Source organism: Grampus griseus (assembly GCF_964374135.1).
Source record: "Grampus griseus genome assembly, chromosome: 8".
Lineage (NCBI taxonomy): Eukaryota > Metazoa > Chordata > Mammalia > Artiodactyla > Delphinidae > Grampus > Grampus griseus.
In genome coordinates this window covers 16,164,182-16,178,861 of record NC_139002.1, presented here as the reverse complement: position 1 = coordinate 16,178,861, position 14,680 = coordinate 16,164,182, and the positions used below count along the sequence as shown (strand labels likewise).

General features: G+C 38.4%; 1 protein-coding gene across 5 annotated transcripts in view; it reads right to left on the bottom strand.

The window, feature by feature from the left end:
• Positions 1 to 14,680, bottom strand: part of SIK3 (SIK family kinase 3) — a gene marked incomplete at its 5' end in the record, with an annotated part of 247,277 nt that overhangs the window by 105,721 nt on the left and 126,876 nt on the right. For all 5 annotated transcript variants that reach the window (XM_082660899.1, XM_082660901.1, XM_082660900.1 and 2 more), the window contains one exon: positions 3,132 to 3,248. In XM_082660899.1, coding sequence (XP_082517025.1) covers positions 3,132 to 3,248 — 117 coding nt within the window. The remainder of the gene's footprint in view (positions 1 to 3,131; positions 3,249 to 14,680) is intronic.

Sequence of the window (14,680 nt, the reverse complement as noted above, 5' to 3'; positions counted from 1 at the left end):
AAGCTGCCAAGAACCAAAAAGTTCACATTCGACAGTGATCACCTGAAGCTCAAAAACGTCCCCCGCAAAACCCAACCAAAACAAAACTTAGGGAGAACAACAGGAATCACTTAAGAACTGCACAAATATCACATATGGCTGTGCTTTTTTAAAATGGAAATGACAACTTTCCTGTCCACCATCCTTTTATTCAAAACTGGGAACGATAATATAAATATTCAACACTTCAATAATATAAACGACTTACTTGTATTTTTATCTTAGTCTCTATTTTGCCACTGTTTACAAAATTAGTTGTAGTGTGTTGTCAGTTCCTTCTTCCTTTTTACCTTTTTCATTAAATATTTATTAAAGTAATATATGAGTATATATGTTCATTATAAACATTTTAAATACCCAGTATATAAACAAAAGACCAAAGGTTTTCCTCTTTCCAACCCCCTCCATTTTATTCCTCAGTGGAAACACTGTTTATAGCTTATTCTATAACATTTTAGAGCAGTGCTGTCCAATAGAAACATTGTGAGTCTCATATAAAATTTTAACTTTTCTAGTAGCCACATTAGAAAAGAAAAAGTTAATTCTAATAATATATTTTATTATTATTAATATTATTTCAAAAATGTTTAATTGTAAACAGCTCCAATTTTTATATTTACATTAATATTAAGTGAAAGTAAAAATCCAGTTCCTCATTCACTCTAGCCACATGTTAATACACAATAACCACATGTGGCTAGTGGCTATCATAGTAGGCAATACAGTTTTACACTTTCACTATGCTTCAAGGTTAATTATTTTATCAAATCATTCCCTAGTCACTTTATTTTTGACATCTCTATACGTTAATACCATAACAGTATCATACATTACCTTATAATAATAGATCTATTTCTTCTTTTCAATAGTTTCATAGTACTCCATTGTATGTATGCATATTCTTTTAATTTTTCAATCTAATAACTGTGTCATTTTTTTCACTTTAATTTAAAAACTCTCTATAGACTGGTGATACTAGCCCACTGTTACATGTATTGCTTCCAAGTTCTTTATATGTTGACTTATATAACAAAAAGTAAGTACCCTAAATATATGCAGTTGTTTAGGAAAAAAAAGAAAAGGAAAAAAAATGTCATAATGTATATCTCCTTTGTACCAGGCCTTTTATTGACTGTAAATCTTTTAAATTTTATTGAAGTACAGTTGACTTACAGTGTTGTTTTTAATTTCAGATTTTTTTGAAAAGAACTTTGCAGGAGTTCAAAAACTTTCCTATATAGTTATCTATATTTGGCTCACTCTATAAACCCAAAGAGACTAAAGCTTTAACAAATGACCTGAAAACTGCCTTGACAACTCAACAGCCATTCTTCACCTTGGCAGTTCAGAATCTCCCATTAACAATATTAGCTGCCAGAGAGCAAAATTAAAGCTTAAGAAAGGGCAATGTTCAAAGCCAGGGCTGAAAGTATATAAACCTTATAGGCTAATGAAATCTTGGGTAAGAAAGGTAAATTTGCAGATTTCAGTTATAAGGTTAGTACCTATAAGTTAACCTCTCGAGAAAGATCAGCCTAATAAGCTCTACAACTATTTAAAGATGATTTACTTTAAAAAGTGAGGTCAAGGGCTTCCCTGGTGGCGCAGTGGTTGAGAGTCCACCTGCCGATGCAGGGGACACGGGTTCGTGCCCCGGTCCGGGAAGATGCCACATGCCACAGAGCGGCTGGGCCCGTGAGCCATGGCCACTGAGCCTGCGCGTCCGGAGCCTGTGCTCCGCAACGGGAGAGGCCACAGCGGTGAGAGGCCCGCGTACCGCAAGAAGAAAAAAAAAAAAAAAAAAAAGTGAGGTCAAGAAGTTTACTCAACCTGTCAGGATAGGAAGGAAGCAGAGGTTAGACACCTCTGAGTTTGCAGATACAGGTCTTCAGACAACCCCAGAAACCTTTCATGGGTTTCCTTCTGGGGTACAGTGGAGGTGTGGGTCAACATAATTTAGTGTGATAGATTTCAACAAGCCTGCTCCTGCTGATCTAATTCATTTCATTATGTGAGCAGCTGACGCCAGAGACGAGCCCTAACACTGTAGCCTTAACCGTATACACTAGTATCAAGACATGCTTTCTTTCCCATGAAAGCAACAGACTATGAAAGCTTCCTCTTTGGGCCTTGGTCAATGTACTCTTCACACTCTTACACATGATCCCGGATCTGGGCCAGTAACCACTTGCTGCAGACTAACAGCAGCAAATGAATTGAGGGGGTGGCCACATCCTGCAGAACCAGGTGATGGCTGATCTGGTAGAAAGCAGTGAGCAGGGCTGGCCCTATGTACAGGCAGAGCTCATGGCTGCCAACACGCTGCAATATGAGAAGCACCTCAAAGCTCTACCTCTCCCAAAATACCTCCTCTACCAGCCTGCTAAGGCAAGGTCCTCCTCTCCTATCTGGCTTAAAATTCCAGTCATTAGATTTACTGCTTTTGCAGTAAGGCTAGGGAATGACTTTTGATGAAGGCATGAAATATGCATGCTTCTTGGAAGATAAGAAAACTAGAACAGAAATCTCTTCCATTACACAGAATCAATCTCTTGGTTATCAAAGTAATCAAATGCTATCTTAGAAAACTAAGTCTAGTACCCTGTTAGAATAGAAAGGAGGTAGGCTCTGACTCATACAAGAAGCCATGCTTAAAATATCCTTTGCCATCATAATTCATAACATGATCACAGAAATTAGTATTTAAATAATATTGTAAAAATTAATATTACTTTCACCCCTCAAAATTCTGTACCTTTTGGGTTCCCCATTCTGCTTTAAGATTCTGACCTAAATAAGTAAGTTCTCATCACCTTTTTGTGTAACTCTAAGAATGGCATCCAAGTTTTAAAGAACAAATTATAAAGGCCTACTCAGGTAAGTTAGACCTTACCAGTAAATACCCAAGGGAAACAGAAGTACTGAGTTGGGGGATAATAGGGTAGGATAAATAGTAGGATAAATATATGAACATAGAAACAAAAAAAAGTTGCAGATGTTCACCCACCCACCTTCCCTTCAAAAGTAACCACAGACACAAGTGACCATTCTGGGTTCTTTGTTGCCATACGCTACACCACTAGTGATCCTACCTGGTAAAGCCTGATAATATGGGGGTGGCAAAGCATCTTCATAATTTGAACTTCTCGGAAAATCTTCTTCAAGTTTTCTTCATCCAGCTGGGTCTTATCTATGATCTTGATAGCAACCTGACAACAGAGAAAGAAAATTTACTCTGATGCATTATTTATTATTTTTTAATAAATTTATTTATTTTTGGCTGTGTTGCATCTTCCTTGCTGCACACGAACTTTATCTAGTTGTGGCGAGCGGGGCCTACTCTTCGCTGCGATGGCTTCTCTTGTTGGAGAGCATGGACTCTAGGCACACAGGCTTAGCAGTTGTGGCGCACAGGCTTAGCTGCTCTGAAGCATGTGGGATCTTCCCGGACCAGGGCTCGAACTGAGCCACCAGGGAAGCCCTCTGATGCATTCTTAAAAGGAGTTTACTAAGGAAAATTAAATCCACTTTAAAACGTATTCCACAAAATACAAACTGCCAGTATTTTGTTTATAGAATGCCAATGAAGAAAATAAATTCACTCTTTTTAGAAAGACAGAAAATGGACTTCCCTGGTGGCGCAGTGGTTAAGAATCTGCCTGCCAATGCAGGGGACACAGGTTCGAGCCCTGGTCCGGGAAGATCCCACATGCCACGGAGCAACTAAGCCCATGCGCCACAACTACTGAGCCTGCTCTCTAGAGCCCGCGAGCCACAACTACTGAGCCCACATGCCACAACTACTGAAGCCCGCACGCCTAGAGCCCGTGCTCTGCAACAAGAGAAGTCACCGCAATGAGAAGCCTACGCACCACAACGAAGAGTGGCCCCCACTCACCGCAACTAGAGAAAGCCTGCACACAGCAACAAAGACCCAATGAAGAAAGGAAGGAAGGAAGGAAGGAAGGGAGGGAGGGAGGGAGGGAGGAAGACAGGAAATGGATTCCTAGCAAGTTGGTCTCAAAGGAACAGACTCCTAAAGCTAATGGGTCTTCTGCCATTTCTTAAATTGCTGCTACAGTAAAACCCCAGGACAAAATACTTCATTACTCTGCAGATGCAGTTACATTTTAGGCAAATCATGCTGGGTGCAGAGAATGGTATGTAGGGCCTCTTATTAAGACAAAAAGCTTATATCATAAGTAAGTGATGACTTAGTAAGGGCTGACCAGAAATTCCACAGGTGCATCCCACACCTCACCAGGTGCTTCTGTAACTCAGTAACAGTAGTAGTAGTGGTGATGGTGGTGGTGGTACCAGCAGCAGTTACTATATACTGAACACTAACTGTATGCCAGGCATAATCCTTAGTGCTTTGCAAGTACTGACTCATTTAAACCTTACAACACTCCATATTATTATCAACCTTATTTTACAAATATGGAAATTGAGACACAAAGAGATTAAGTAATTACCCAAGATTAAGTAATTTATAGCTAGTATGTGGTAGAGCCAAGACTGAAGCCCAGGTATCTCAGCTTTGGAATCAAATTCTTAATGATAACCCTCCAAAAATCTGGAGATCTTTCTGTGCTGTATATACACTGCTTCAGCATAAAGCAGCTTTCTACTTTGCTCCTAATTCTTAAGATACTCAGCAGCATACATATTTAAAAGCAGAACGAACGATGAAAGACTTTCTAAAATTACTAAATCTAAACTTCGTTATTCTCAGTGAAATACTCAAAATATTGGGGTGCCCCCGAATATCTCTATATCTCAGTTTCAATTACTCAATCAGTATGTAATCAATGAATACTAGTTGGACGAAGGACCAGGACTAGGCAAATTCTAGCCCCTTTCAGTTCTTAAAATTCTCTGATTCTATACACTGGGGGAAGAAAATAAAATTTATACTAATTGAGAAAAAAAGGAAAAAGGAAAAACAGGGAAGCAAAAATGTCAATACTAAAAAGTTTAGCCCAAGGATATAAAGACAGTATGGAACTATACGTGGTAGATGATTCGAATGTATGAATGACCAACATAACAATAACTTTGTTTGGAGCTGTTTCAGATGTAGAATGAGGACTAACGGGAGAAAGGTACAGGCAGACAAATTTCAGCTCAATTCAGAGTTAAGCCCTGCCTAATGATGGAATGTGATAAAATGAGGTGGGTGTAGCTTGAGTTTCAGAGATTAACCAGACACAGCCTTCACTTCAGTGAGCTCACAATCTAGTAGAGGAAAGACATATGTGAAACAGCCACCTATACAACATTGGAAATACAATCAATAAAGCTATGTACACAGTATATGTAGAAAAGAGGATGAAGTATGACCTTCACTTGGGGGGAGAATAAGTAGACATAGGGAAAGACTTCACAAAGAAGAGAGAACTTGAGAAGAGACAGAATTGAGATGGGCAGAAAAGAAGGAAGAGAATTTTATAAGGAACAACAGCAGAATCATTAACAAGTCCTACCAGCTGCCTGACCTCCTAATAAGTCTTGAACCATATGACCCGCGACCACGAGCATTTCTACTCCTCATCACTGTGTCAGATCACACACAGTGTGCTGTCTAATATAGTAGGGACCAGCCACATGTGATTACTGAGCACTTGAAATGTGCACGTAAAATATACACCAGATTTCAAAGACTTAATATTAAAAAGGGAATATAAACTATCTTACTGATAATTTGTACATTGATTACATGTAGAAATAACATTCTGGATATACTAGGTAAATAAAATATATTATTAAAACTAATTTCAATGAAAAGGCAATCCTATGGAACGGGAAAAATATTTACAAATCACATATCTGATAAGGGATTACAAACCAAAATATAGAAGGAATTCATACAACTCAGTTTAAAAAAAAAAACCCCAATTCAAAAATGGGCAAAGGACCTAAACAGACATTTTTCCAAGGAGGACATACAAATGGCCAACAGGTACATGAAATGGTATTCAACATCACTGGTCACCAGGGAAATGCAAATCAAAACCACAATGAGACACCACCTCCTGCCTGTTAGGATGTCTACTATCAAAAACACAAAAGAGGGCTTCCCTTGGTGGCGCAGTGGTTGAGAGTCCTCCTGCCGATGCAGGGGACACGGATTCGTGCCCCGGTCCAGGAAGATCCCATATGCCGTGGAGCGGTTGGGCCCGTGAGCCATGGCTGCTGAGCCTGCGCGTGCTCCACAACAGGAGAGGCCACAACAGTGAGAGGCCCGCGCACCGCAAAAAAAAAAAGATAAATGCTGGCAAGGAAATGGAGAAAGGGGAACCCTTTTACACTGGTGGTGGGAATGTAAACTGGTACAGCCACTCTGAAAACAGTATGGAGGTTCCTCAAGGAATTAAAAAATAGAACTACCATATGATCCAGCAATCTCACTTCTGGGTGGGAAACGAAAGGAAACAAAATCATTATCTCAAAGAGATTATCTGTACTCTGATGTTCATTCAACAGTCAAGGTACCAGAAATGACCTAAGCGCCCATCACAGATGAATGGATAAAAAAATGTGGTGTATGTATACTACTGAATATTATTGAGCCTTAAAAAAGGAAATCCTGTCATTTGCAACCAGTGGATGAACTTGGAGGACATTATCGTAAGTGAAATAAGTCAAAGACAAATATCACATTACCGCATGGTATCACCTACATGTAAAATTTAAAAAAGAACGAAAGAACAAACGAACAAAAGAAAGAAAGAGTCAAACTCATAGAAACAGAAAGTAGAAAAGTGGCTGCCAGGGGCTGAGAGGTGGGGAAAATAGGAAGAGGTTGGTAAATGGGTACAAACTTTCAGTTATAAAATGAATAAGGTCTGAGGATCTAATGTAAAAAATGATGACTACAGTTGATAACACTGTGCTGTAGCATTGAAATCTGTTGAGAGTAAAACTTAAATATTCTCACCATATAGAAAAAAAAGATAAATATGTCAGGTGATAGATATGTTAATTAACTCAAGGGGTAAACCGTTTCACAGTGCATACATATCAAAACATCACATTGAACAATTTAAGTATCTTACAATTCTATTTGTTAATTACACTTCAATAAAGAGGGGTGGGGGGGAACCTAACTAATTTCACCTGTTTTTACTTTTTGAAATATGACTACTCAAAAAGTAAAAATTATATACATGGCCCTCATTTTATTGGACAGCACTGGTCTAGATGATACCAATAAGCTAGCTACCAATTAAAGCAGGTATTCCACGAAAATGACTTCTGAAATACTTGACCCAATACTGAGAATTGCCAGCCACCTATCTCAAAGAAACTTGGCAGGCTACAAGGCACTCAATGCTCAACACTGCCTCGGGGAGAATCTAAAATAAGGTCTCAAAAGTTGCATTCCAAGAACTCAATTTAATTCCATTAAAAATTGTTTACTGAGCAACTGACTGGCTTAAGGCAGTGCCCTCGAGCAGCTCACCAGCAGCTACTCGCAACAGGGATTCTGTGAGACAATTAAGTTTTACACTCAGTTTTACAGCAGTTCTCAAACTTTTTGGTCTTGGGATTCCTTCTCTTAAAAATTACTGAGAACCTTCAAAGAAGTTTTGTTTATATGGGTAATATCTATCAATATTTACTTAGAAATTAGATTAAAATTACAATCAGAAATTAAAACAAAATTTTAAAGCAGAAGAATACACATGCACACATTTCATCAGCCATCAGAGTAATCATATCATCAAACATCAGGTGGTCTTTTGAAATCTCCACTGCATAATTATGAGAGAATGAGAGTGAAAAATGAAAATAATGTTTGAATATTTATAAAAACAGTTCTGACCTAGGGACTCACTGAAAGAGTTTTGGAGACTCTGGGGTCCCTGGATCAAACATTGAGAACAACAAGGCATCACTGTATGTAATGAATTAACTTCTTGCCTAGGTATCTAGAATGGTACTGAAACAGGAGGGAAGGGGGCAGAACACAACCTTTAAAAGAATGACATGGCCATAGGACATGACAAAAACTGGTTAGAACCAACTAAGTCCAAGATGGCGGAAGATGTGACTTCCACTGGACCTTAAGCCTCATTATATGCTCATTGTAATACATTAGCATATGCTAAATGACACACCCACCAGAGCCATGACAGCTCTGAGGCTAACCATTAAAGGTCAAAAAGTGAGCGGTGGCCCAATTCCTGGAAATCCCTTCCCCAAAATAATTGGAATAATTCTCCCACTCATTAGGCTACGAAATTACCCAGCCCATAAAAACTAATCATGTCATATTTCGGGGCCTCTCACCTTCTGCGATGGCCCACATTCTGTCTGTGGAGTGTGTTTCATTCTAAATAAATCCACTTCTTACCAATCACTTTGTCTCTCACTGAACTCTTTCTGTGACGAGACATCAAGAAACTGAGCTTCATTAAGTCCTGAGACCAGGTGTGTGATCTCAATTAAAAGACCGTGGGTTCAAGTCCCAATCTGAGTTGCACGGTTTCAGTACCACCTTTGGGAAAACTGAGAAAATCTTCACTCAATTTTTTTTTCCTGTAGGACTTAATTCCTTCTATAAGAATTAATTCATTCTCAGTTGAGATGGCTTCTAGAAAAGGAATTTAAATGTCTTTGCAATCAGCCTTGGTGAAAAGCTTTTTCCTTTTAAACTTACTAGAAAATAGAATTGTCATCAGGAAACAGGTTTAATGCAACCCCAAACCACCACAAACTGCACAAGCTAGACTATAAGCACTAAATGGCCATGATTAAAGATGTACCATATGTACCACGGTCAGGACGTAGGCTGGTCATACCCTTGGGAAGATCCTGGCCTTTGCGCTGGAACCAATCAAGGAGTTGGTATTTTAGTTTGTAACAAATATTCAGATCAAGTACTAAGGGGCAAAGACATACATTTGGAAAGAACCCATTACTCCATCCATTTTACATACCATCATAACTGTTTCTGGGAAAATATGCAGCTGTCAAGCCTAAGGAATGACTGAGATGTTAGGATTCTAGCCAACTTCAGACAGGAGGATTCAACATGACCACCAACGATAATAATGGTCAATCAGCTCTCAATGAATTCCAAAGGAAATACAGTTGACCCTGAACAATGTGGGTTTGAACTGCTAGGGCCCACTTATACACGGATTTTTCTTGATAGTAAACACTACAGTACTACAGTCCATGGCTGGTTGACTCCACAGATGTGGAGGAATCAGGGATGTGGAGGGCCAGATGTAAGTTTTATGTGGATTAATCCCGGTGTTGTTCAAGAGTCAACTATAGTTTTAAATAAAAGAAAAAGAAAAAAAAAGATTCAACTATAGTTTAAAATATCTAGCAGGTCTTTAGGTGATTTTTATTTTTCTATACTTCTCTGTTTGGGCTGTACTGAACAGGGAAAATAAAATAATTCATGCATGCACAATGTCTGGGGGATAGAGAATTGAGAGCTTACCTGCACTGACAAAATATACCATGAAACATGCATTATTCTTGGAAGTATTTCTAAGGTGGTACACGGTATATCGTGCATAATTAATAAATGAAAATTTTCTGGTGACGACTTGGAATTCAAGGCATAGAAGGGACATTTTTTTTTTTTTTGCAGTACGCAGGCCTCTCACTGTTGTGGCCTCTCCCGTTGTGGAGCACAGGCTCTGGACGCGCAGGCACAGAGGCCATGGCTCACGGGCCCAGCCGCTCTGCGGCATGTGGGATCCTCCCAGACCGGGACACGAACCTGTGTCCCCTGCATCGGCAGGCGGACTCTCAACCACTGCGCCAACAGGGAAGCCCCAGAAGGGACATTTTTAAGGCAAAAAAGAAAATAACTTCTCAGTTCCAGTAATTCCCATCTGGTTAACATTTACCGTCTCAGAAAACAGAAGTCCTAGGAATGTCTCTAACACAATGGGCAACTCCCTCAGCCTAACTGACATTATTGTTGTTGTTATCTTAACATTTACATGGTGCCAACAATACTTTGTATGCTTTACAGAACATTAAATCAACTCCTGGCCTGTAGGTTTACCACTTAAATGAACTGAACAAAAAGATCTTTAAAAAGGGATGGGGGGAGATAGGAGAAGAGGATGGAGTTGATAAAAAACATGAAGGTAAGGTTAGAATTACTTACAAAGTATCAGTCCCCATTCCATTTTCAGGTATTTATTTTGGATTGACCACATCTCAGAAGTCTAAAAGGGGGATTGAGATTGAGATTGACGGCTGAATTCTAAGGGAGCTATTTAAAAGGATGCCCTGAAGCCTTTTTTAAAGGAAGAATTTAAAGGAAGGGCAGGAAAGAGGGAGAGGCCCAAAGAAGATTGGAGGGCAAACAGGAGCTTAGAGAAGAGAGGAGGGATTGGGCAGAAAAGCATAGAGAAATGCGGAGGAAAAGGGTAAGAGCTAAATGGTTTAACAAGGAAGTCCTAATAGTTTAAAGTGGCTACCAAAGCAAATGGTATAATGAAACGATACCAATTGTTACAGAAATGTTTTGAAATAAAAGAAAAACAGAACAGCAGTTAGTCCAAGGAGAAATTTAAAGTTATGGTAGGAAATTAAGCTATGAAAGATGAAATTTTCGTGCCAGAGAAGAGAAAGACTGGACATGTGAGTAAAGAACTTGGCAATGGCCTGGACTGTGAGGTCAGAAGGAAGCAGAAAGCTGAATGGATTTCAAGATGAATTTTCTTAATGAAGTACATGCTACTCCTTCCTAGAGTGCCAGCTCATAGGTAAAAATAACACAGACTCACAGAAGGATTGTGCTCTTCCCAAGAACGGTATTTGTCAAGGAGTCTGTGTCCTGTTAGGCACATTTAGATGCAGCACCTAGAACACTCAAAGCTTTAAATCACCAGCTGGAAAGAGAGCTAATCTCCCCAATGGAGATTTATTACACTGAGCATCTTGCTAACCTTACAATGAACGGTAGTGTTGTTCCCAGTGAACAAAGTCAGCAACAGTTCATACTTTAAATTGTTTTAAATTATATTAATATGCCCCCAAAGCCTAATAACATAGCCTGCAGTAGCAGGAGGTTGATTGAACCAAGGGAACACAATAACAGTTGAAAAACCATTCTAAATTCCTCATCTCTTTGCATCTCCCAATTATTTGGTAATGAAGACTAAGGGAAAATAGGAAGCAATCTCCGTTATCAGATAAGCATCTTACCCTCCCTACTTCTGAAACTCTTACCTGTCCTGCATCCTTAGATGTCAGTACTGTGAGCTAATTGTGAAGATGTACATCTTCGTCAAGCCAGGCGTTTCTAGTCTGAATGGTTATAACACTGGGCTGTCTGTCTTCCCTGCAGCAGCCCAGAGTTAGAGCCAGCTTCCCTGTGCCCATCAGGAACACTGCACCAAGCACCTTCTGAGGGGCTTTCCTAATCCCAGCTGCAAACCATAAGTGCTGGCAGGAAATGCCCCCTGGGATTCCACCAAAATGGGAATATTTTTGTGTGGTGGCTTTTTGCATTTATTCCGACTTCAATGAGTTCCTTTTATTAAGTAGTCATCACATTTTCAAACCAAATAGATTTTATTTCCATAATGAATGTCTGTGTCTCATGTGAAGTGAACAGTGAAGTTTAAGTGACTTAAATCACTCGCCTGTATAGTCTAACTGGAACATTAATTAATTCTCAAATTTCTGATATTTATTTTAAAGGCAGGAGGAGGAATGTTGATAAACAACAGTGCCATAGAAAAAAATCTGAAAAACTGTTTCAGCAAAGTACAGCTCATTATTATATGGATTATTGCTATTAGATTGGCCAAAAAGTTTGTTCAGTTAGTGAATACGTTGTTCAATTCAGTTCTTGGTGGAAATTACTTTTATTTTTACTTAAAACTGAATGAACTTTTTGGCCAACCCAATACATATCACATGTATGTTAACATTATTGTACCCATATTAAATGTAAAAACACAACTACATGAAGCATGTACTTCATATCACAGTTAACATTTAATAAGATTGTTCGTCCTTTCCCTTAGCAGGATTACATGCATCCTAAATTCTGACTTTCTATAATAGTCCTAAATTGACATTACAGTACAAGTCTAGAATTCTAAAAAGCTACTAGAAGTACCAGCAAGGATTTTACTTTTAAATAAGCTACCATAATTATGTATTAATTCACTAAAATATTAAGTATAGTTAATAACAGTGAGGGTTTTTTTAAAAACTCATTAAAAGCATCCACAATTTAAGCAAAAACCAACCTATTTATTACACTGTCTACTGGGCCCTCTTTTGATCTTATGACAGTATTGCTTTTAAGCAAATGGATATGACTCCTAATTCACTGCCAAAGAGACCCAAAAGAATCTCCAGACATCAGAAATAGTTTCATTTAAGACAGACATATTTGCATAAATATCTTTTTAGAAAACTAACAGACCATGAGAAACATCACCCAAAAAATCACAAGGAACGAGAATTATGAGATGAGAAATGAAGGGAGAATAGAGAGCGGGGGGAAAAGAAAATAAAATGTTAATTGATAATAACTTCACACTAAAAGTAATTATCCCTCCCTATTCTTTTTTAAATTTATTTTATTTTTATTTATTTTATTTTTGGCTGCGTTGTGTCTTCGCTGTGCGGGCTTTCTCTAGTTGCGGTGAGCGGGGGCTACTCTTCGTTGTGGTGCATGGGCTTCTCACTGCAGTGGCTTCTCTTGTGGAGCACAGGCTGTAGGCGCGTGGCTTCAGTAGTTGTGGCACATGGGCTCAGTAACTGTGGCTCACGGGCTCTAGAGCGCAGGCTCAGCAGTTGTGGCATATGGGCTTAGTTGCTCCGCGGCATGTGGGATCTTCCTGGGCCAGGGATCGAACCCGTGTCGTGTCTCCTGCATTGGCAGGCAGATTCTTAACCACTATGCCACCAGGGAAGCCCTATCCCTCCGTATTTAAAGATCTCTTTGAATTCTCCTGAGATCTCTGGGTCACAGATTTCTTTAGAGATCATACTTGCATTCTTTGAAACAAAGTCAAAGAAAATTCCAATAAATCAAATGTACTTTTCTGAGTAGAAGATGGCACAGAATAAAGAGTTCTGGTAGGAAAGACATAAAAACTAACACATACAGTAGCAGAATCTTTTTCCCTCTGAACAAAATCTCATAGAAGCTCTAATACATAAGATGAGGAATGGGAGAAGCACCTACTCTGGTTAACTCTGGGTAAGAGGTTCAGAGACAGACAAAACTTTTCAGAACCCTAGGGCTCTGGAGAACAATTCAGAAATCACTGGGACAGCAAAAAGAGAACTGGAGTGAGTTGAGATCTAGAAACATTTGTGACCTTGGGCATATCACCTTACCTCTATAGTCCTCAAGGTCCTTATCTACTAAATGAAAGGTGTGACTGTAACTGACTTGCAGGCAGAGTTATCAAGACAAGGTCTCACCATGCCAATTCCTAAGTAGAACTCTGAGAGACTCTGGTGTTGCTTCTTTTACATTTTTATTTTATTTTTTTAAGTTCCAAGGTTCATTCACATAAAATCAATCAGAATCACCAAACAGTTCTCAATCTTGAACAACTAAAATATTTAAGCCATCTAGTTTTACAGTGCTATATAATATAGGACGATATGATAAGCAGAAAGATGTATTTACCACATTTGAGATAACCTCAGTGAGTAAGCTCTCAAGTGTTACCTTTCTTACTTAAACAGCAATTAAATACATTGAAGCATAACACCACTGTCTACCTAGGAAAGCCTTGGCATTTTTGCTGCTAATATTTTCTCTATTGGTAAAATCAATATCTCCTACCACTAAGACTAAGAAAACTGATAATCAATAATATTATTAATTTCCATTCCACTTACAGAACAAACAATGGTAGTCTAAATTAAATGGAATGTGATGCAGGCCACAATTAAATCAAACTAATTAAGCCATAAATTATAAACAAATTAGGAAGATGTCAATATAGAAACCAAAAATCCAAGTCTAAGAATCTTATCCAAATTTGATAGTTTCCATCTATAAAAAGAATCTTAGAAATGAGAAAATTGAAGTGTCAAGTTAGTTTTATATTTTTTCTTTGTGTTTTAGACAAGTTAATCCCAACATATTAAACATAATAAAAATAGCTTTAAATTTATTAAGCACTTAATACATGCCAAGGCAGTTACTTTTTATTATGAAAAATTTCAAATATATATAAAAGTAGACAGTAATACAATTAAATCAGCTTCAACAATTTTTAACTCATGGTCAATCTTGTTTCATCTATACCTCTACCAATTTCCTCCAAAATCCCAATTGCCATATCATTTCATTTGTAAATATTTCAGTATGTACCTCTAAAAGGATCCACTCTCTTATCTTAAAACATAACTATGGAACAGTTATCACACTTGAAAAAAATAACAATAATTATAGGCATTAACTCAATCTTCACAACAACCCTGTGAAGTAGGTACTACTATCATTCCCATTTAAAACTGACGCACAAACCAACCAGGTAATTTGCCCAGGTTATATGGTACTAAATAGCAGAGGCAGAATTTGAACCCAAGCATTTGAGCTCTAGAACCTGAACCCTTAACTACACACTATGTTTTGCTGCCTCTCAAAACTAGATTTTACGGTAAGGAGTTCTTAAAT